This window comes from Genypterus blacodes, unplaced genomic scaffold (assembly GCF_046128005.1).
Source record: "Genypterus blacodes isolate CSIRO-AG114 ecotype Tasmania unplaced genomic scaffold, CSIRO-AGI_Gbla_v1 ptg000021l_1, whole genome shotgun sequence".
Taxonomy (NCBI): domain Eukaryota; kingdom Metazoa; phylum Chordata; class Actinopteri; order Ophidiiformes; family Ophidiidae; genus Genypterus; species Genypterus blacodes.
Window position 1 is genome coordinate 2,993,637 of NW_027466834.1, and position 23,217 is coordinate 3,016,853.

General features: G+C 43.1%; 2 protein-coding genes across 6 annotated transcripts; one reads left to right on the forward strand and one right to left on the reverse strand.

Moving 5' to 3' along the window:
* Nucleotides 1-823: 823 nt before the first annotated feature.
* Nucleotides 824-12,921, forward strand: phaf1 (phagosome assembly factor 1). Of its 3 annotated transcripts, XM_076141854.1 has the most exons (17): nt 824-2,122; nt 2,424-2,506; nt 3,590-3,673; nt 4,101-4,144; nt 4,606-4,685; nt 4,808-4,902; nt 6,301-6,398; nt 7,157-7,269; nt 7,725-7,858; nt 8,679-8,762; nt 9,110-9,192; nt 9,313-9,356; nt 9,476-9,522; nt 10,285-10,343; nt 10,556-10,628; nt 11,436-11,536; nt 11,668-12,921. In XM_076141854.1, exons 1-16 carry the CDS (start codon nt 2,059-2,061, stop codon nt 11,529-11,531), a joined length of 1,281 nt encoding a protein of 426 aa, XP_075997969.1. In that variant the 5' UTR covers nt 824-2,058; the 3' UTR covers nt 11,532-11,536; nt 11,668-12,921. The 3 variants fall into 3 exon arrangements, with proteins under 3 accessions (XP_075997969.1, XP_075997967.1, XP_075997970.1); XM_076141852.1 differs by having other exon boundaries at nt 11,436-12,921; XM_076141855.1 differs by having other exon boundaries at nt 825-2,122; nt 6,334-6,398; nt 11,436-12,921.
* Nucleotides 12,922-16,149: 3,228 nt separating this feature from the next.
* Nucleotides 16,150-22,961, reverse strand: b3gnt9 (UDP-GlcNAc:betaGal beta-1,3-N-acetylglucosaminyltransferase 9). Of its 3 annotated transcripts, XR_012960988.1 has the most exons (8): nt 22,893-22,961; nt 21,288-21,736; nt 19,999-20,136; nt 19,511-19,852; nt 19,155-19,396; nt 18,797-19,052; nt 16,896-18,600; nt 16,150-16,749 (listed from the first exon to the last, which is right to left on the reverse strand). XR_012960988.1 is itself a non-coding variant. In XM_076141851.1 (7 exons), the coding sequence occupies exons 2-7, from the start codon at nt 21,381-21,383 to the stop codon at nt 18,223-18,225; spliced, it is 1,449 nt and encodes a 482-aa protein (XP_075997966.1). In that variant the 5' UTR covers nt 21,384-21,736; nt 22,893-22,961; the 3' UTR covers nt 16,150-18,222. The 3 variants fall into 3 exon arrangements, 2 of the variants coding, with proteins under 2 accessions (XP_075997966.1, XP_075997965.1); XM_076141851.1 differs by having other exon boundaries at nt 16,150-18,600; nt 19,511-19,849; XM_076141850.1 differs by having other exon boundaries at nt 16,150-18,600.
* Nucleotides 22,962-23,217: the final 256 nt, after the last annotated feature.

The window sequence follows — 23,217 nt, forward strand, 5'->3', positions numbered from 1 at the left end:
GGGGCACCCCTACGTCCGTCCATGGATGCAGCCGTCCGTCACCGAAAAACAGCTGGCCCATGGACCCCACACTCAAGGGTGTGGGGCCCAGAGCCAGAGGGGTGATCAGTAGACATCACGAGACATAAGGAGTAAGGTGAGAGCTGCATCTCTCCCCGTTCCCATTCGAACGAGGCTGCTATAGGGACCATATGCTACCCGAGAGCCTAAGTTTTGTTTAATTTGAATAATGTTTGGTTAGCTGTTTGTTTTAATTATTGGAGAAAATAAACCCTTGGTTGTCACCCAACCTCTGCCTCAACCCCTCCTGTTCAAATCCAACCATAAAGTTGATTTGGTTCATAAGGAGATAACATTTGTTGTAATTTGGAGCTATATAAATACAATGATGTATAATTGCAGTAACATTGCTACAGATGAAGAGTTCATTTGTAAAAAGATAACTCCCTTCATATAACAGATTTACATATTTACTCACAATTGGTGCATTAATTCATTTGTGGTGGGTTTAGAAAATGTCATTTCCTGAAACTGATCTGTTAAACTTTTATTAAAACAACACAAAGCAAACTCCACCATAGTTTGGTTGCAGCCATATTGGGGCGCCACAATTTCAAAATCTGCTGTGGGCCTGAAAATACAAATACTGTTTATCTGGACACATTATAAATTATTTATTAACAATTGTGTGTGTTTATTTGTGTGTGCTGTGTGCAAAAACTTAAATTCCGTTGAAATATCTGTTCGAGTTGCAAGAAAATAAAGTCTCTAAAGTCTTCTTCTTTTCCTTCGACTGTGTCAGCTGACAAAACGTCATCACGTCACGCAGACGCTACGTCGTACACAGGAAGTAGAATGATCAGCTGATGTGCTGGCTGTTGTTGATACTGAAGTTGCTGTTGTTTGGACACTGTGTTGCTCCTATCTTCTCCTGGCGTTGAGGACAAGCTACAGCCAGCCAAGAAACTCTGCGGGCATCTACCGCCTGACGAGCGCACCAAGAACAAAGGAAGCTTCGAATCGCAAACACTGAATTTACGCTCCAGCGCCAGAAAAGCTAACTAGCACCAAAGCTTGAATCGTCACTGAAGGAAGAAGAAAGAAAAACAGCAGACACAGCAGACGAAGGCTCGGCTGCTCTCATTGTTTGTGTCGCGTCAGGCTGAATCGCAACATCTATTTTCTTTCATTTAACATTTTCACGAATTTAACATTTCTTCCCTGCATTCATGTTATTTATACTTGATTGCCATTGCGCGAAGGGGAGCTAGTTTGGCAGCTAACGTTAGCCCGGAGCGCAAAGCCACAGTGTCGGTGTCAGCTTGGGATGCTTTCATAACCGCCTGCCGTTGACAGATAAGAGCAGCTAACAGCGAACACGGGCCGTCCTGCTCCGTACATAATGTGTGTATTTTGTTAAGTTTGTCACTGGATTGGGTTTAGGGAGACAGGTCGCAAGTCTGTACCCGAGTCGTAGTAATAATAATAATAATAATAATATCAATAACAATAATGTCGCAGTGATCTGTAACAGTTTGACAAGTTTGTTCGCTCGGCTAGCTCACATTGTCTTTAAATGAAGGGATCTCTGCTGTATTCTTCGGTGTAGATTTTAAAACCGCACAGCCACGCGATAGTGTGACAGCTGGCCTACTGTGTGTTTGGTGTGCTGGCACGTTGCGTAACTTGTTTATGTGCACGTCGTCAGCCTAACTTGTGATATTGTTATTTATAATTCATGTATCTTAGTCTGCTTTATCAGCCTTTTTAGGTGACGTGTTGCACGTAATATGCTCCATAATTAACTGATTCTAAACTGTTCAATCCATCTCGGTGCCGTTTTGCATGGCGTGTGTTTGAGCAGCTGTTTGGCCAACACGCTCATGAGTTTGGCAGCTTTCTGTGAACAATAATTAGCCAGTGTTAGATTGATGAATTAGAATTGCGGTGTGAAGCTGTGGTGCTGCGCTCGGGCAAACAGAGCAGGAGCGAGAGAGGGTCCCTCACCGGGTCCCACTGTGTCTTGAGGCGAGGTGAGCTGCCCTCCATTACTTGCCAATGCTGGATCTGGAAGTGGTGCCTGAGAGATCACTAGGAAATGAGCTATGGGAATTCGCATTAGGTGAGTATTACAACTGCTTATACATACCCTAACAGTGACAGCTATTAAAGGTGCAATAAATAGATGTAAGGGGATTGAGCCTGGAAGCGCTTTGTCTGGCTGCAGTTGTTGTTTATCTTTGTCCTTTCTGACACAATGCAAACATACACAGGTTGTCTTGAACTACAGGAGCACACAACTGTGTCATCACACTGTGGTTTTTTTTTGGTGTGTGTGTGTGTGTGTGTGTGTGTGTGTGTGTGTGTGTGTGTGTGTGTGTGTGTGTGTGTGTGTGTGTGTGTGTGTGTGTGTGTGTGTACAGGGATGCCATTGGCCCAGGCCATCTCTATTCTGCAGAAACACTGTCGCATCATCAAGAATGTCCAGGTGCTATACAGTGAACAGGTACGAAGCTGTCATTGTTATATGCCCTCCCTCTGTCTGACACACACACACAAGCAATCCTCACGCCAAGGGCCCATGTTAATATGAATTATACAACCATCATTGGTGCTAATACATGTTATCATATGGGAGCTGAGAGTGTGTGTGTGTGCAGTGTCATTTATTTTATTGTTTTCCTGACATAATGGAATGGAATTTCTGGAGATCTTGAAAATGTCTTTGTTCTTTTTTCCTGCACTAATGTATTTGCACACTGAATGATTATGAATTGAACTGCCAGCTAAAGCCCATAGTGACAACGATAATCCATGATGACATCATGTCCTGAATGATGTCACAGCTGTTAATGACATCATGAACAGGCATAATGATGTCATGAATGAGGATTTTCTCACCATGACAGAAACAATGAGCTTCCCTTCACCTTCACCGTCAGGCAGTAGCTTTAGCAGTAACATCATCAAAGTTCAGGGCTAAGAGAATGAGCGAGTTAGCATTTACCTTCCTCAACCAGTGTTGGCTCACAGCAGCTCTGCACAGCTCTATACCTCTCTGCACAGCTGTATACAGCTCTGCATAGCTCTGCACAGCTCTGTCAGCTCTGCACAGCCTTTTCCTGGGGAAAGGAAGGCAGCAGCGTGGAAGCTTTCATTGAAGTGATGAGGAGGACATAACAAATAACAGTGTTTATTATGATTGGCTATAATTCTATGTGTTTGCCAAAAGAGGCGAGCGCCTGAAGGGTCCAAAGGCCACTTTGTTCCACTATTATCTATAGCCCTGCACTTCTGCAATTGCTTAAAAATGGTAATTCCAGAAATGATTTGATCTTTTAATTTCCTCCAGATCTCTATAAAAAATGTGTCCCAGGATATCAACTTTAGATAATTATGGTTTTGCACGTCCTCTCTCTGCTGTTTGTGTATTTCCCCTGTAACAGTGTTCAGAAATAGCTGATTCAGTATCTGTGTGTGCTTGTTTGCATTGTTTACATTGTGCGTGCGTGCGTGCATGCGTGTGTGGACACATCTGACTGTGTCTCTCTGTTTATTAATTTATTGCTGTTGTTTATCTCTCATCCAGACACCGCTAAGCCATGACCTCATACTGAACCTGACTCAGGACGGGATTAAGCTGCTGTTTGATGCCACAAACCAGAGACTTAAGGTCAAATTGAGTGATTTTCTGATTTTTCTGAGTGGCACTTTATCTGGTGTATGATGTGAAAGAAAGACTGTGAGCTTTAAGGTAAAACACAATGCATGTTGTGAACAGGAATCAGTATCAGGACCTGCAGATGTGCATTGAGAGGGAAGAACTATTCAGAGTATTTCCATCCCAGATCCGTTTGTTCAGAGACAGGCTGTTATTAAGGGGCTGGATTGGATGTTGCCAGTCTTCACACAGGGCTTTAAGGGTAGAACTGAAGTGCCCTGTGGTGTTAAAGGCCGGATACTGAAGACAGGAAGCACTGGTGCTATTCAGAGCTCAAGTGCTTCACCACTGCTGGAGAATTTCCCCACATTTTTAGAAGAATAGTTTAGACATTTGAACCAGCTCACCTGTGATCTCATGTCCCAACTCTTTTCCACAGGTGATTGAAGTGTATGACCTGAGTAAAGTCAAGCTGAAATACTGGTGAGTGGAGTTATTGGATCATGATGTTTGATTTGAAACCTGTTGCCAAGATCACAATCAAAGGGCCTGTTTCCAATATCTACTGCTAATATAATCCAGCTCTTATCGCCAAGCACACACCTCTAATGGCTGCTGCTGCTGCTGCTCCTGCAATATGTTGCGTCCATGTTGCATTGCAGCAGAATCCCATTTTAGCTCTGAGTCATATCTCAACCTAAAGGGCAGATTGCCACGCAGCTCTGTCACTAATTTAGTTTTAAGTGAATAACATCTTGGTAATTGAAGCTGCCTGCCTGAATGTATTTTGTGTCTGATTGTCTTTCAGTGCAAGTGCATTTCAACTCCCTGCCTGTAGCTCCTCAGCCGACGCAGCAGAGCCTTTATGAATGTGGCTTTGCAGCGTACACTAATGTGACTGTGTGTGTGTCTTCATATATGTGTGTGTGTGTGTTGTGTTTCAGTGGGGTCCATTTCAACTCTCAGGCCATTGCCCCGACAATAGAGCAAATAGATCAGTCGTTTGGCGCTACACACCCTGGAGGTACTTCACACACACACTTATGATGTCTTATATCAATATCCCATAGAACAGAAACAGAATCTACTGTTTATTCAGTGTTGGCTTCGTTTCTCTTGACTCTCCTCCTCCTCCTCTCCGTCCAGTTTACAATGCGGCAGAGCAGTTGTTCCATCTCAACTTCAGAGGTCTGTCCTTCTCCTTCCAGCTGGACTCGTGGAACGAAGCTCCTAAATACGAGGTGAGAATATAAATTGTAGATTTGCCCGTTGGCAAGTGCTGAGCGGGTGTTTATGCTCCACGGCCTTCAGATGCTCCAGATTTGTGGTTTAGCTAAGTTTAGCAGGTTACCGGATTCCTGTCAGCTTGTCATGTAGTCACATCTCACCTGATTCTTGTTGGTATTTGCCATTCTTAACACGTAGTTGGAACTAAGCAAGTTGGAATTAAATCTGCACAGAGCACAAACTGCAGTGCTATACAGCCACAATGCCAATAGAGAAAGATTGAAGTGTTATATAAGGTGAAATAATCTGCAGCCGAGAGAGTGGAGTTCAGGGACTTGAGTGGGTTTAGGCAACATTAGTTTGTAATTAATTTGGGAAGAAAGAGACAGCGTGGGCAGATAACAAATGCCAAGAGAACATAAACGGTCAAATCATCACTGTAGACCCTGAGTGCGACTTTTTAATCTGTCTGCAGCCCAGGGAGTGAAGTTCAGGGACTTGAGTGGGTGTAGACAGTTAAATTTAATACTGACTTTTGGATGCTGTGCTGCTCTCTGCACTGACGGGGGCGCTCTGTGTGACGCCTCATGATCCAGCTGCTCGCTCATCTAGCGTTTTGCTGCTGTCAAACACAAACCATGCGGGGACGCCTTTCCTTCACCTCGGATGACTCCACATTAAACTTTTGGCTCTGGCTGTTGTGAGCTCTGGCTGGTGGGATAGTAGCTGCATTGTGTTCTTTCCTCACGTCATCCTCAGCTGCACATTGAATCGCTGGCAGGAGTTGAGCTATGGTAGAGATTACAGTGTCACGCCTGTAGCCTGTCCGCGTGTTATATATGTTTGTTTACATGACAAAAGTTTCCTGCTTATCAGGTGTGTGTTCATGAGTCAATGTGATCGTTATGTATGTTGTGTGATTTGAGTGTGTTCAGATGATGCATATGATTTCAGAACCACCTGTACTGTATGCAGATTAGTATATCCCATCAATCCATTCATATCACATGTTTTAAAATGGTGATGAATGAGGAAATTGAAAGAAAAGCAGTTATTCACTGCATGACACGCTGTGTAACATGAGTGTAGCTGTCAGACTGTATGACATCAAGTTTGACTGCATGTCAGATTGTACAATGAAGGGAATCATTACAGGAAGTAACTATCTGAGTGTGTACAAGTTTTTAAAAATGATATTATGGACAGGAAGTAACTTTCCATAATATCATTTTTAAAAACTTGTACACAATACGACTGTGGTATCTGTACTTCTTTTCATTAACCTCCATGCAGTTCCTCCTCACTGTGTGTTACTGGATGTGTGTTGATGTCCAGTACACACACACAAAGTTGCAAATAAACTTGTCTTCCATGCCCGTCCTGTACTAGTCCCAGTTGTTTTGCCTTGGCAGCCTAACTTTGCCCTGGGCTTGGCCTCCCTGCAGATTCCACACGGGGCCATGGTGAAGAGGATGCACATCTACACCGGCAACAACCTGCAGGAGACAAGGTACCAACACCGCACCTAGCATGGCAGCTACTAGCTTACTGCTTTCATCCAATCAGGGTTTACACAGACATGAAAATCACTAAATGTAGTTTTGATCATTATTGGTTAGCTGATTATGGCTGAAAAGGTTGCTTGACATATTACACTGTGTTAAAGCAAAACAAATAACCCTGGTACTATTGTTGGATATAACATTTAACCTTAGTGATTCGCTGTCAGGGTTGGTCACTGAGAATTATCATTTGGTATACGTTTATAAAAACTGTACCGACAAATGTATTTCATTTGTCTACATTCTATGACTTTTGGTTGGTTGTTCATGCACCCAGTGTCAAATTTGTTCACAGCTCACGCTCACACTAGTGTGCATGGTTGTAGACTGATGCTGTGTAACATGTGGTGCACGTTGGTTGACCAAAACAAAGCTGTGTTTGCATATTATTCAGATTAGCAAAGAAAAAGCTTGTTTGTCCCAGTGGTAAATGTTTGGAGGACGCAGGGAAACGTGCAGCAGAAATGTGGCAGCTTTTGTGCTGTTCAGACAGAAGGTGTGTGTGTGTGTGATAAATCGTGATTACTACCTCTGCACACCCCCATGTGGCCATCAGGTCCATATGCACACACACACAGTAAAGAATGTGGGTGTATAGCGTCACATCTGATTTGACTCTGTACAACAGCAACAAATATACGAAGCCCGAGGAACAAGTTAAACACACACACAAGTGTGGTGTATTTATTTCTGTCTCTGTCCTCAGAGCTCCAGTGATGCCGTTGGCTTGTTTCCTTGGTAACATCTATGCAGAATGTGTGGATGTCCTGAGAGATGCAGCAGGGCCTCTGGGGCTCAAACTCCGCCTTCTCACCGCAGGTAGCATGTTTCTCTGTGTGTGTGTGTGTGTTAATGTGTGTGTGTGTGTGTGTGTGTGTGTGTGTGTGTGTGTGTGTGTGTGTGTGTGTGTGTGTGTGTGTGTGTGTGTGTGTGTGTGTGTGTGTGCAAATAGGATGCAGCTGCTTTAGTTTACATGGAACACAAGAAATTCCAGATATTCACACTGACAGGAAAGATTTATCAGTAAAGTTTTGATAGACAGTGACAGTTGCATTGCATCACATTTGAAATGAGGGGATGCATTTTCTCTTACCTAAACATTTTCTTGCAATCCATAGAATTGTATATACAGCTGGAAAGTTAAGCTAATTTTTAACAATAAACTGAATCTTGTATCTTTAGTGTACTGTCATTTTATCATATATTTCTATGTCGTTTCGTATCCTTCAGTTCACTCTCCCTCCCTCCCTCTCTGTGGTGATGTGTGTGTGCAGGTTGTGGTCCTGGTGTGATGGCTGATGCTAAGGTGAAGTCCATGGAGAGGAGCATTTACTTTGGAGACTCCTGTCAGGACGTCCTGGGTGCCCTCGGCTCGCCTCACAAAGTCTTTTACAAGTCTGAGGACAAGGTGGGAGTCTTCCTCACACACAGACGGCCTCTTTGTGGGGCCGTATTTGTAATCCTTAAGCTGGAGTTACAGTATAACAAGTAAAATATGATTTCAAAAACATCCAAATGATTTAAGTTACAACAAAACAAGCCGTGATCTATTTCATTTGTTTTCCCCCATTTGGGAAAAAAAATAGTGTCTGGAAAAACGACCTTGATTGGAAAGTAACTGTGCGACTGTCAAGCTACTGCAAAAAGTAGTTCAGTTAGTAGCTTCACTACATGTAGCTAGCTAATCCCCAAAGCTGCTTGGCTTTATGGGGCAGTTCACTCACAGCTGATGGTTCAGGGTGTTTACACGTGATGGCAGATGATCCTAAAACACACACAATCATATCCTACATGGTCCTACTACACTGAAATTAGTACCGCCTCAGGTAAATAAATGAGGCGATACTTCTTTGTCTCGCTGCAGGAGAATCAGCGTACAGCGTTTATTTGTTTGCCTTATTATTCAGGTCATAGTCATATTTCGTTACACTTCACCCACAGCAGCTGAGTCTCAGCACACTTACAGTTGATGTGGCTCAGTGTAGTGATGCCGCAGATGAAGGCGGCCTCTGTGTGGTCAGTGATTGTGTGAGCACCCTCTCGGCACTGCCAGGCTCAGGTTTCATTTCCTGTCCTGTTCACAACACAAAGACCAAAGACCTTCGACCTACATGTCGTCTTCCTCCGAAAAGTCTACGCAAAGCTTTTAGAACATCACCACGGCAACACTAATGATGGATGCATGTTCTTTTCCCCCCCATGTCTTTTTGTTGTTTGTTTATTTTTAGATGAAGATTCACTCTCCTTCGCCTCACAAGCAGGTTCCATCAAAATGTAACGACTACTTCTTCAACTACTTCACCCTGGGAGTGGTACGTATGCTTGGCTTCGTTGTTTGTGAGGTGTGTGCGCAGTGTGTGCGCAGTGTGTGACGCGTGTTATATGAGGCTGCATGCACATTAGTTGGGGAGTTTACTTTACTCACCTACCATATTTCCTTGTTTTCCTTTTGTTTTGCAATCCCCAATATGTTGATTTAACTCTGATCTTACACGTAATAATAGTAATAAACAATTGCAAATGTACAGGGGATGTCATTCTCCATGTTGCCCACCGTCTACAGCTCACAGTTATACTCATATCTAAGACAAGTGTTTGTGCGTGACATGAAAAGACGTTGAGGATGAAGATGGACTGATTGTTCCTCTTACGTTCTCAGGACATCCTGTTTGATTCTACGACTCACCTTGTAAAGAAGTTTGTCCTCCATACTAACTACCCTGGACATTACAACTTCAACATGTAAGAGTTCTGCGTTGGTCGTACTCCTCCTGCCATCTTTAACATTTGCGATGCTATTTAAATAATTGTCTTTTGTGTAACTTTAAGATCTTTAAGTCTTCATTCTCTCCTTCATCACAGATACCATCGATGTGACTTCAAGATTCCCTTAGTTATCAAGAAAGGTGAGCGAGGGGTTATAATTGAAGACTTGATGAAGAATGAAGGTTATTTGTTGTGATTTAATCCTCGTCCATCCTGTTATTTGGCGTCCGTCTGTCTTTTCTGTCTGTGTGAACTTTAGACGGAGCAGATTCTCCAGAGGACTGCATCCTGACCACAAACAGCAAGGTGAGAGAGGACCAGAGTGTTAATGTCTCTCTGCTCCCAGGGACATGAAGAGCAGCAGCTGTCTTGTTTTTTTGTTTATGGGTTCACAGGGTGGCGCTGTGCTGTGGCTTATATCTGATTAGAAGAAGAAGAAACATACTTTATTAATCCCTAAGGGGAAATATATAAAAGAGGTGTGTGTGTGTGTGTGTGTGTGTGTGTGTGTGTGTGTGTGTGTGTGTGTGTGTGTGTGTGTGTGTGTGTGTGTGTGTGTGTGTGTGTGTCTGTGTGTGTGTGTGTGTGTGTGTGTGTGTGTGTGTGTGTGTCAGCGTCAGCATGTGTGTGACAGTTCAGGCTCTGATTCATCCAAACTGAGCAGGAAGTCTTGTTTTTTTCTTGCCGTCCTTTTCGTCTCTCTGTCTCTCTGCATAATGGACTCAGAGCTCACGTTCTGAATCCAGTGAAGATGTTTTCAGCTTCGGCAGATGTTTCTTTGCTTTTGCACCAGCTTGAACAAATGTGTGTCTGTTTCTGTTCGTGTTCGTACATTTTTGGAAAGGCTCTATATTGAGATTAACTGAATTCTTGAGATTTTGCCATTAAACCTACATTTACATTCAATGGATCTTTCAGAGTTTATTCACATTTTCCACAAGTCGGCTAATGTTTCATCAGCCTCCTGACAAACACACACACTGGCTGTCAGGTTGAAATCATTGCTGCAGAGGATAAAGATTGTTGTTGTTTTTTCAATAATGTGTCGACCTATTGTTTCACCCTCAGTGGGATCAGATTCAGGAGCTGCTGGGTCACCCGATGGAGAAGCCCGTCGTCCTCCACAGGTCGGTGTAGCACAGATACACACACACACACACACACACACACACACACACACACACATGCTGACGCTGACACACACACACACACACACACACACACACACACACACACACACACACACACACACACTCACTGACACAGAGATGACGCATTGTTACGTCATCGTATCGCTTCATTTCACAAATACTAAAGTTTGAACTTGTTGTTTTGTCAGGTCCTCGTCTGCTAATAACACAAACCCCTTCGGATCCACCTTCTGCTTCGGACTGCAGCGAATGATTTTTGAGGTCAGAGGACTTTGTTTGCCGTTTGCACATTTAGCCTGGATAAATGTTTGTGTGTCTAAACTCTCCAACAGCGGCATCCACAGCAAATACTGCCTAGGGCCAGTTTAGATATTCTGTTAGACATTCACTGCCTATATAAAGTGCATACTCCTGCTAGAATTTGTTTAAAACTGTCTCCCATGTCATTTTGTTGATATAAATTGGAAAGAAACACTGTAAAATGTAAAATCTTAAACCTGTTGTCCACATGTCTGGAGCTTTTTCGCTGCCCCCTAGTGGTATAAATTCCACTTTGGGTCTCTAGAAAACGTGTTAAAAAATGTGTTCTACTCGTGTTCCTATGTAGCACACGTATGATCTAACGCTTACTTTTTTTGTTTTAACTTATTAAGTCAGACTCCCCGCAAGGAGAAATTAAAAATGCATACAAAATAAATGTCCAGGTCTCAGGAGGATATCTTTGGAAAGGACACATTGTGAATCAAATCCTTACATAACACACCATTACTATGTCACCCTAACAAGGGAATGGTGAGCTCTTGCGCAATACCAAGGCCTGTACGTCAATAGCTCCTCCTTCAAAGTACGAGATTGTTATCGTCGGCTCAGTCTCACACCATTTGGGAAATCTCCATCATCTGAGGTCCAAATAAGGGGTTTCTGCTCCTCGCTTCGATTCGTTCAAATGCAGAATGCTGGTGTTAATGGGTTTATTAGAACCAGAGGAGATCAGTCTCACAGGATTCAAATGCTCCGGCTCTGTATGTTTGTCTTCTAACTTGCGTTTCTGGTTTTGTCATTTCCCAGGTGATGCAGAATAACCACATAGCATCCGTGACCCTCTACGGCGCCCCACGCACCACCAGCCAAGCCCGTCCAGAGTCCAGCAGCAGCACTCACTGAACAAGGCAAGAACCCGAAAGAAAAACTGCAGCACATCCAGTACTTCTTTTGACTGAACTGCACATAGAGCAGCTCCGGCAGATCCGGCCAGATTCTCAACCCAGAACCATAACTTATATACTCTCGCCTGACTCAGATGCTATTTACTGAAGATAGAAAATGGAGAAAGAAGGGAAGATGAAACCTAGAAGAGAACCCACAACCTGCGCCGGGCATCAGTCTGGGTCATCAGATTCGCTCCTCCAGTCAAACACACCTGATAATGATGATGATGATGAAACTCAGCTGTAATGGTGGTGGCTGACCTGGTGAAAAACAAAATTGTGGTTCAAGTAAGAGCCCAATATTCGTCGATGGAGACAGTTTGGCCAGAAAACACTTTGGACGGCATGTTTCGAAACACAAGATAAGTAATTCCAGCCAGTATTTAACCTTCCTCTTCCTCCTCCTTTGCGTGTGATGGTGAGAAACATACAGTGCGACAAATCTCAACATGTTTGCGGAGCGGCTGAGATCTTACAACGGGCCAAACTCTTTCAAAGAACTCTGGCTCAACCCAGTGAAGATACAGAACAACCACACTGCCAGCCGGAACCGGAGCCGACCAGCCGGACCAGAGGGAGCGTCTGTCTTCTCTCTGACAAACAAAACAACCCAAACCAGCCCGGTCATACCAAGAGCTACTGCAGAGCCAAACACATGGGAACCAAAACAGGAAACGCATGAGATGAAAGTCCAGATTTTGTCACGCAAAAGAAAAGAACCAGCCACGCTCGGGGTTCAGAGGGAGAGACAGAGAGACAGAGAGAGAGTGAGAGAGAGAAAGAGGGACGCGACCCCTGATCCCACTCACAAGCCAGATGTGAAGCTGAATGATCCAGACATACGACACCGCCTCCCTCAGTTCATGTGTCCCTCACGTCCTCCCACACACATGCTCCCCTCCAACATTCTTCACTGTCACTCACACACACACACACACACACACACACACACACACACACACACACACGATGCAGCAGCGAACTAACCCTTAGCTTTTGGTATATGCCCAGTGTGGACATCAGTGCGTCTGGCTACTGCTCCCTGTCGCTCGCTTACAGATTGGTGTGCACACACACACACACACACACACTCACATGTGTGACACCTGCATGCGTTAGGCTGCTGGTTTTAAAAGGGATGCTTCAACAGACTTAAGACAGACACACACACACACACACACACACACACACACACACACACACGCACACACACACACACACACATGCACACAAAGCATTTCAGTCCTGTCCTCAACTTCTTGAACGTGAACGCTGGCGCATACGAACACACACACACACACACACACACACACACACACACACACACACACACACACCCCAACACACCAACACACACCAACAAGATTTATTTGCATGAAAGCTTTTTGAATGAGAAGAAACTTTAAAAGCACAAAGCGGCGCCTGTTTCTAGGTTTATTTGTTGTTTCCTCCTGCATGCTGTGAGGGTCACGTCACACACGCACTTCTCTCTGTCCCGCCCCCTCGCTCACTCATTCACACACCTCACCATTGTTATGTCGTTCCTCTTTATTATTATTTCTACATTTGCACTAATGCACATCTTACTTGATCGGTTGATTGTGCTCTAACCTCAGATGGATGTATGGAGATGTTTTTGCAGAGACGGACGTGTTTGTGTGCGTGCGTATGTGTGTGTGTTTGTATGCGTCATTATCCATCAGCCTGCACAAAGAAGGGGATCATCCCGGGACAGAGGGTGAAGGCAGTCGTCTCCTTCTCTGTGTTACACTCTCATCCATGCATCGCAATTCTTGGCTCAAGTCATTTTTCTGCATTTTGTTATTTGTTTGGTTTGGTTTTGGGGGTTTTTTTGAACTGCCAAATGCTACAGCCAAAGATGAGTCAGCACCATTTCTTTTTTTTTTTTTTTTTTTTTTAAGTTGTCTGTCCGGTGCAGAGAGCTGCAGGTTGCTCGTCTCGTCTGTGTTCAGCTCCTCTGCTCTCTAGTTGCTTACAGCATTTGGACCCAAACTAAAGGTAAACATGATGAGACGACTTGCTAAGATTATTAACTTGTTACATTTTGTTTTGCTGTTTAATCAATCAGTGATTGTGGTTTTTAAAAGAGCTTAAATTTCAAACTTAAAGGATTTCCAGCATATCTACATTCTGCTTGAAGCCATTTTAGAAGCTCATCAGTCATTCACTCATTTTGGTTTTGCATCTTCCCCTGATTCTGATTTATTATTTTTCAATGACGTTCAATTGAATAAACTGTGTATTAATAGTAATACACCCATTCTTTTTTCATTTATTAACCCTTGATACAAATGGTATTTGTATGTACTTAAGTTGTCACTGTTGCTGATTGCTTGTACCTGCAGCTCTCTGCTTCAGGGTTGAATCAGGGCCTGCATACACCAGATGTTGACAGCTGTTTGATCACATTTAACAGCAGCAAATGTCGCGTTTGCAGAAATATGGTATGAAAAACACTTCAAGAATACATTTCCTGCAGTTTTTGGAATTATTTACATGGAGTTTTAATATTAAAAGTATACCATTTTAAATTTAGTTATTTATTTTACAGTTTCCTTTGCTACTTCCAGCAGCTTAGTGTCCCTGAACATGTCTTGATTTGTATTTGCCAGTGAAACCAAAGGCTTGTCACTGTGTGGAAGTTGAGCAGCTAGTTAACTACTTAGACTGTGATGATGATGATGCCTTCATAACCAGCAGGAATGACGATACAGATGTGCTGTCATCGTATATCACTTGTGACAAATGAAATGTATCTCAAAGTCAGGATTTGATAATCAACAGGAAACTTGACATACCAACATTTATAACAGCCAGTTACAAAGGGTCTCAAACTGTGACACATGTATCCCAGTGGTACTTGGAGCGCCCCCTGGTGGCTGGGTCGGGCGGTCTGTGCCAACTGGTGGTGGTGCTTAAATGTTTTGCTGTTAAATCAGGTTTGGTTCAAAGACCCACAAGAGAGAAACATGCAGTTAGAACCCTCAGATTCCTGCTTATGAGCTCAAACAATTCAATAAATAATGAGTCTGGTCAGTTTAGCTGTGACCTTTTGTGTATACGGGCCCTGATGCTTAAGAAGTCCAGATGTACAGATGTTGTAAATAGTTCATGATGTTAATCTGGTGTCTTATTATTGACATAAACTAGTGAGAAGCCCAGAGGAGGCGATGGTTTCTGCCTGATAACAATGGAGGAGTTACATGAACACTCATTGTAAGGTTTTTAAAGGTCCAGGCTGCTCAGTATTGAAGCTCAGATGACACAATGGAAGAGAAACCCCTTCATCTAACACCAGAGGAGAGACGTTTCTCCAGTGTGGATAGAATCTCATTTCAAATCTGCCTTTGGCATCTCGCTGGATTTGACTTCTGGTTCATGCTGGTGGAAATTTCCCCCTTGCTACTGCCTCTTTGTTTTGTCCATAGCTGAGTCACACTCAGTCAGATGTTGTCCTGAAACTGTAAGTGTGCTACTTCCTCCCAGATTTACAACATTTAAGAACCAAGTACCTGATGAGACTGAAAATGAAATAATGTCATTTACTCCTACTCTGGTTTCTCTTTGTCCTAAGGTGAATATGAAAACATCTGTATTACAAATGTCCTAAAAGCTTTATTGAAACAGTTTCTTCCCACTTGCTTTTGTGCAAAAAGATAGAAAAAATATTAAGAAAACAATAGAAAACTGAACATTGTGGCTCATCTTTGACTTCTGTCGCTGTAAAAAAATCAAAACAAAACTCCTTGTACATACAGTTTAAGAATGAGAATGCATTTAAACTGCATTGTGTGTGTGTGTGTGTGTGTGTGTGAGAGAGAGAGAGAGAGAGCGCGCGCCCTACTGTCCATTTGGTTTACCTGCCGAGATCGTGGGCATGTGGGCTGTTTCCCAAGACAAAAATGTTAAATATTTTTAGGGTTTTTCTCACCACATGGAGATTTGTTGTACTTTAGTTCTGTTTCTCGGGAACAAAACCAAACAGAACAATGTGCAATAGTCCACAAACCACAAAATCCTGTTGTGATCTGACTTTGAAGTAGGAAAGAATGATTGTAGCAGCGGAATTCTGTCAAATAGAATACTAACAGAACTGAAGGAAAACAGTGATTTGTCTTCTTCTACACACTGCTACTTTAAGGTAATCCATCATTTCATAAACCGTCTTATTGCAAATTTCGTTTCTATCTTTGGTCTTCCTCCGCATAAGGCAGGAAGAGCAAAGATAGAAACGAGATCATAATTTTGCAGGATAGAGAACTTGGATACATAAACAACTCAGTTCACCTCAACCTCAATCTTGGTCCTGGTGCATATTTACCATCTGATGCCAAATATGCTGTGCTGTGGTACTTTATATACTCGGTAATTTTGAGCTGTAGGAAGAGAGGAATCAGATATGGAGGTTCAGGCCCAAACTGTCACATCCTGGTGTTTGTCTCTTTTTTAAACTGGAAACAAAAGTGAATAGTTGAACCCAGGGGTCTGTGTAGCTTTGTGATCGCACACATTGTTTTATGTGTCATGTGACGATTGAATGCAGGATTGAATGATTGTTTAAGCAAGGATGATGTAATTTATAATGGACAGATAATCTCATACTAACGCTGTGCATTGTCCCCCCCACCCCCACCCCCTCAACTGCCCTCTACATCATTTTTGTGGACATTTGAAGCCCATTTCTGGAAATAAAGAAGTTCGAAATTCATGCAGACTTGTGAATCAAATTCATTGGAATGTGACATTTTATATTTTGGTCGCTATTACTTGATGGATGAAGACATAAGTACATTTATGAAGCATGTCCACAGGAAAACAAAATAATGAAACCATGTAGTGCAAAAAGCTCAAAGCTGACCTTGTTCCAACTTTTCCACAATGTTTGACTTTGAAAATTATCAAGTAAACAAGTGAAAAGCCATATTTGGATTTTTCTGAAACCAAATGCTCACTTTATTGACAACAAAAACAATTGACTGCGTGTGCAACCAAGAAAAATAAAGGAAAAAAAGGTTGACGTGATGCTGATTAGTTGATTTAAGATGTTTTTCTTATTTGTTGTGTGAGTTGAGCCGTGTTGTTGGAGCTGTGTGGCTCCAATTCTGATCTATTCCATATTAAATTGCTGCTTAGTGCTGCCCTAGAGCCTCCTACTATCTGTGTGGTTCAGGTACAGTATCTGAATACAGATTTTGATGCGGTTGGAAAAAAGTGATCTAAAATGATTTACTGGCATCTCTGGACCAAATACTTTCAATGAATTGGAATTTAATGCAAAAGACAAGAATGTTTTGTGGACACATGCGTGTGGTCAGAGTGGTCACGTGTCCATCTGCAGCAGAGAAATGATAGAAGTGAAGAGAGTAGGAGGAAAGAATGTCCTCACAATAATCAGCATACACGAAAGAGAGAAGTAGAGAAAATTAGATTTGTTAAAATGTAGTCTTGTAGTAATACAAACTAGTTTTTCATCATTATCGTGCGCCCAGGTGGTCCATCTCTAAATCTGTTTAGGGCCCTTCAAAATCCAAGGGCCGGCCCTATGAAGGTGTATTTGAACATTACTATGTATTTATCAAATAAATGCACGTATGTGCAGCATTTTGACAGAAGATGGAGGTCAAAATTTATTTTTTATGTAATCATCATCTTTAACAACTTAATTGTTTATATAAACAAATGTAGGACCAACTGTTAGGATTTCCTAAGCTGGTGTGTGTGTGTGTGTGTGTGTGTGTGTGTGTGTGTGTGTGTGTGTGTGTGTGTGTGTGTGTGTGTCTCTCTCTCTGTCTCTCTAATGAGGACCCTGGGGTACTTCCTGTCCAGGGCACAGCTTGCTCCCATGCGGGCTTCATTAGTTGTTCCTCCAGGGAAAAACTGAAGTGATGGTTTGTCTCTCAGGCATAAAGCTCCAGGTGAACAACGTCTCTTCATCAAACCGTGTGCTCATCAAAAAAGTGTCCTCCACGGTGTCCTCCGCCCCTCGCAGACGCTTCCTGGCTGTCAAGCATTAGGTTAAAAGTCAAGATGCTGACTTATTTGCAGTTTTTGTTCATGTATTAAATTGCACATAATCATCATCTTCATCATACATCTGTAGTGTCCCACAATTTCTTTAGCACAAACACAAAAATTCACATGGAGCATTTTGGAACTGAGTCTCTGGGGAAACAGTTAAAATATAAAGTTAAAATACATTCTGTATATTACATCACATTCATAAGTCTGGGCAATCTGAACTCTTCAACCAGCAAAAACATTGAAGTTCTACTATCCAAACTACAAGACGCAGTCCACTCGCTCCTCCTCACATACGCATGAGCTCTGTCAAGGCAAATACAGTTTCATATTGCACAACTAACTGCTGTCTTTCTTGCAAATGGCAGCCTTGCGTTTTCAAGCTGCATGTATCTGGAGTCTGGTAGTGAGAGCCTGGATTTCCTCTAGTTTTCCTCACTGAAGAGGCAAAAGAACATTTGGCCCGTGTGAATGCATTTTTCCCCAAATCCCAAAGTGGTTCTGCCAAGATCTTGTTCTCACAAAACATAATCTTCCAGCAGTAAATCTCACATAACACGGCAATTCTTCTTGGTTGGAGATGGCAATGATGTAGTCCGAGCCAGCACTCATTCATGTGTCACAAACACTGTCTTCTCACCATAATCTGTCTCCTCCTCTTGCTCCTCTGCTGTGGGCCCGTGTGTCCCCGCAATACCTCCAACCCTGTCTCTCCACTTAAAGGGCCACGCCGTTGGGGCTTTCCTATTGTGGCAGGTTAGTTTGGGGTCGTGTAAGAGGTTCCACATGAGCCAGATCTGAGGGACATTGAGGCTGTGAACAACCATGAGTTCGCGGTAGAAACAGGGATCAAATGTCTGAAGGTGCGGCGCAGCGGAGGGTCGGTGAATCCCAAAGGTGCGGAAACCTTCGTGGCGCAAAGGTTTGACACCTATGAGCTGAAGGCACATTCCCAGAAAGACATCATCAATAGGGAACAACTCCACCTACAAGGAAGAAAATGATATAGATCAAAGACGGAAGCAGGGTAAAATCGAGTCACCACACCACTTTCACATTTAAAAAGAATTTTAAAACTCCATTATAGGGAAAAAATATGGATTAAGACAGAGATTTCTGATTTGTAATACACACAATTAAATGTCTACTTTCTCAGATGCATTGGTTGCCATTTTTAAGCACCTGTTGACAGGCAGCGCTGAGCTTCCGGGCAGTGTATCCTGACATGACGAACCCTCCTCCTCCAGCGTAGGATGGGTACAAACCCGCTCCGTACACAAACTCCGGCACATAGTACTTGGAACTGCGTCGACGGATTGGCTTAGCGTGGAAGATGATGTCACCAACGAAGAAGTCCTCATCTGAGTTTCGTCCTTGTAGCATCTCCAGTATGTTGTCTATGTTCACGTAAACATCAGCGTCCCCCTTAAAGATGAATCTGTATAAGAAGAGATGAACCATGTTGCTTTAAGACCGAAGACAAATAACGAGTTACGTAATCACAGCTTTGAGGTGAGTCCCCTCACTGAGGAACCTGTACCTGACATCAGGACAGCTAGTATTGACCCACTCCAGGAAGTGTGTTTCCTTCAGAGTCAAGTTGAAGAAGGTATCGTCAAAGTCCCAGAGCAGGATGTCCCGAAAGGTTTGACTCTCATAGGCCAGGAGGCGATCCCACAGAGGCAGGGCACTCCGATTCCTGGGAACTCCCAGGAGGAAAACTGTACGAATGGATAAACCATTTTCAAACAGTCCCGCCTTCCCCCAGGTCCGACGTACCACCTGAAAGAATTCAACACACAGAGAAATCAGCCAGCCAATTAAAAAGGAAAAGTATTTTTAAGTATTATGATGAGCAGTTATTGACAGGCAACATCTTAACCTTGGTGTATCTACCTGACGTTTATCAAAATCTGCAGCGACAGATTTCACTGCAATCAGCATGTAGAGAGCGTCTCCTCCTCCTTCTCCTCCTTCTCCCATGTGACATTTCTCTGGTTGGTCTATAAGCAGCTTGAACTCCCTGTTGTCTTTCTCTCTCAGGTATCCCTCAAAGTCAAATGGCGGCAGAGTGGGTAGAAAGGTGGCGCTCTTCCGCCGCCCCTTGGCTTTCCCTTTGGATTTGACCTGAGATTTAGACTTAGACTGAGCAGCTTTGGACTTGGATTGAGGAGATTTAGACTTGGACTGTGGCTTTCGAGGAGGCAACTTTGGGTCTAGAGAGCCAGATGGGACCTGCTAAGTAGGAGAAATGAAAACAGAGAGAATGACAGGAAGCTTTTATCAAACAGCTTGCATTACTCTCCAAAGACAGCATTTTGTTGGGTTAGAAAGTGGCGTCTACAAATCCACATGATGAATAGTTGACTGAGGTAAGGTCGTACCCCTGGAGAATTCTGGGTAACTCCTTTGCCAACCCTGGCCTTCACATTGGCTCCTAGCAGGGTGCGACTGGAGCTGTTGGAGCCTGTGGAGATCTCCATCTTCCACATTGGTTTGTCCCAACCTGAGGACAGCAGGACCTGGGTAAAGTGGGGCAAGGAAGACTCACTTATTTCAGGTTAAGAGATGGAAATAGATAGAAAGGGTTTCTTGTTTCTTTATTTTGAGATGGGTCAAATCTTTTCTTCTTTTTTATCTCACTTTATCGGTGCACTACCTCACAGAGCGTTATTGCTACTAACTACCCAGATGGCCTCATCTATGAAGGACGTTTGACCCACATTATATTCCCTCGCCCTCACTCATACTCATACACACAAATTCATCAAAAATCAGGGCCACACAATCTTTCATTACCACATGTTTTCATTTTAGGGTGTAAAATAACACTGATGCTATACAATGAATGATCCCAGCTGCAGTTGAGCCCATTTTAAATGTGTTATCATGTACCACAGGAAAGAAAGGAACACTTGATGTCAGGATATGTTTTTATTTGTAATTAGATGAAGACTCATCTTTGTTGGGAGAAAATAGAAATAATAAATGTAAAAACTGCCGATGTACAGGCTGGAAAGAGACAATTTCAGCAATGAATTTGGGATTTTCACATTTGGTTTTTTCCTTTCAAAAAACTGAAAAGTAACAACAAATGTGGTAGAAAGTGTTGGATTCTGTACTAGAAAGTTCTAGACGCGAAAGATGACAAATAAACTACTTCACTTTCACTCTGTTAGTAACAAAGGAGGTGTCAGAAATCACGAAACACTGCTTTTGAGGCCTCATTTGTTGTTTACAGTACAGGCAAGTATGTCATCACTTTTATGAGCCAAAATTTGTCATCTTGCCCAGTCAAGGAGTTTTATAGGCTACAGAACATTATGCAATCAATACGGGAGGCAGTGGCTCAGTGGGTAGTGCTTCCGCTTGGGAACCGGAGGGTCGCTGGTTTGAGCCCCTGCCGAGGTGCCCCTGAGCAAGGCACCGACCCTCAATTGCTCCCCCCTCTGCGAAGGGTGGTAATGTAATGTAAGTCGCTTTGGATAAAAGCGTCTGCCAAATGATCGTAATGTAATGTAATGTAATGTAATGTAATGGGGAGCCCAGTCACTGGAAATCACAGCAATACCACAGTAGTAGTTGGAGACTCCACAGGGTACCAAACACTACAATGATCGTCAACAAACCTGGTTATCTATCTTTTGATTTGTGTGGTGAGCTTCATCCTTACCTGGTGAGCGTAGAGCAGCACACAGAACAGCACCAGCAGCAGCATGGTAAACACCACATCTGCCTTCACATGGAATATCCTCCTCATCATCACCATCTTCCTCTGATTTGAATTAATGATCAAATTGGAGAGTGTTTGAAAGATCCATCCCTGACTGTTAAATTAGGGTCTGTGGGCTACAGCAGCATCTGATGAAAGGATGTGGTGATATTCGTTTCTGCCTGGGCTCCACTGCTTAATATCTCACACTCAACTTTGCAAATTTCCACCCATCCATCCATCCATCCACTGAAAACATCCACTCCATCCTTTGGTTGTGTTTAGGGCTCGGCTGCTGTCCTTTCTTTTATTCAGTGTAAGGCTGGAAGTGCAATCATATGTTGGATGTCTGACCATCATTTCTGTCTGTCTCCTCTCCTCCTCCTCAGGTAGTGCTGGATGTGGCCATCCTGGACAACAACAACAACAATAATCAGAAATAGGACAATCAGGACAAAACAATCAACAGCAACTGTGGATGTCCTGATCCTATTTCTGGTAATGGAAATGGAAAAACTAGGTAAACACTCCTTAAATACTCCCTTAATACTGACACAGGTTGAAACAATTAGACTCACTGATACGACATGAAGACCACTGTCTGTCTGTCTGTCTGTCTGTCTGTCTGTCTGTCTGTCTATCTATCTATCTATCTATCTATCTATCTATCCATCCATCCATCCATCCATCCATCCATCTATCCATCTCTTACTACTGATAGAGATCAATACATTGTGTGAGCTGGGTTCAGTAATTGCTGGAGTCAAACCCACAAGCAGACATGCATGGATCCAAATGCCTATAAACATGCAAATAATGCAGATATAAGAACAGAACATGACCCTGCAAAATACCCACCTAGTAGGCACAGGTAACAATGCCGATTCTACCAAATAGCAATACAGCAAACAAACATGACATCACCTCTCTTGCCTTGCCTTTATCATTAAATGTGATCCAAAGTATTGCTCTTCTCTGCTGCTGATTAACAAACACTCATCTTTGCACTGATGTCCCTCTATAGGCACTGAGGAGGGGGCGTGTCTGTTCTGATGAGAGTGAACACGAGCTCACATCTATATGGAGAACACCGTGTCCCAACATAATGCAGACCTGTTATTATAAGCACATGCTGTACCTCGCTCACACTTCCTGCACTTTAAAACGGTGAGACGTTCACTTGATCCTGCTCTTTGATGCATCACCGCCACGCATTCCAGTCAGTCTGGAGCGGTGGATCCACCCGCTCACTAAGGGAGTTTTAGGGGAATTCAATGGATGTATAAATGTACTACATGTTTCTGGAAGTAGCAAAAAGTTACTTGGATTACAGGATTACTGCATTTCGCTACTGACAGTACACGCAGGCATTCCCCCTGACACACACACACACAGAGACAAACTCAAGCCAGCTTCCAGCTCGCTCCCCAAACTTAACATGCAAATTATGCGTAGATCTTTGTATTTTGCCAAACACATCCAGCGTATTTTACGTTGTTGATAAGGAAAGCGATTGATTACTTATTCAAAAATATTGTCAGTTTAGTGCAAGTCATTCAAACTTACCAGATGAAGGGGGCTTGTCAGAAGAAACTGCTGCGCCACAGTCAAACTTAAAACATCTGGCCCGTGGATGTCTGGAACTGTGGAGGCGCTCACACGCGCGCGCGCGCGCGCACACACACACACACACACACATGCACACACACTCAAGTTTCTGGCAATGGGCCTGACTGCATGGCTACTCCTCTCTGCTGCCTTTAAGTGCTAGACGAAAAAATACTATCTATGTATAGTATTCTGCAAGTTTACTTTTCGATTAAAAAAGTGGCTCATATGATACCCAAATACTGCACAGCAAGAAATCAATATCCCTGATTCATGCAAAATC

Bases quoted from the DNA above. Each gene is read 5' to 3' on its own strand.
- phaf1 (XM_076141852.1), top strand. From the start codon at position 2,059: ATGCTGGATCTGGAAGTGGTGCCTGAGAGATCACTAGGAAATGAGCTA. The intron at 3,674-4,100 runs GTCAAATTGAGT...TCTTTTCCACAG, and splicing joins CCACAAACCAGAGACTTAAG to GTGATTGAAGTGTATGACCT. The intron at 8,763-9,109 runs GTACGTATGCTT...TTACGTTCTCAG, and splicing joins ACTACTTCACCCTGGGAGTG to GACATCCTGTTTGATTCTAC.
- b3gnt9 (XM_076141850.1), bottom strand. From the start codon at position 21,383: ATGGTGATGATGAGGAGGATATTCCATGTGAAGGCAGATGTGGTGTTT. The intron at 19,853-19,998 runs GTACGACCTTAC...TCTCCTACTTAG, and splicing joins TTACCCAGAATTCTCCAGGG to CAGGTCCCATCTGGCTCTCT. The intron at 19,397-19,510 runs GTAGATACACCA...GAATTCTTTCAG, and splicing joins CAGATTTTGATAAACGTCAG to GTGGTACGTCGGACCTGGGG.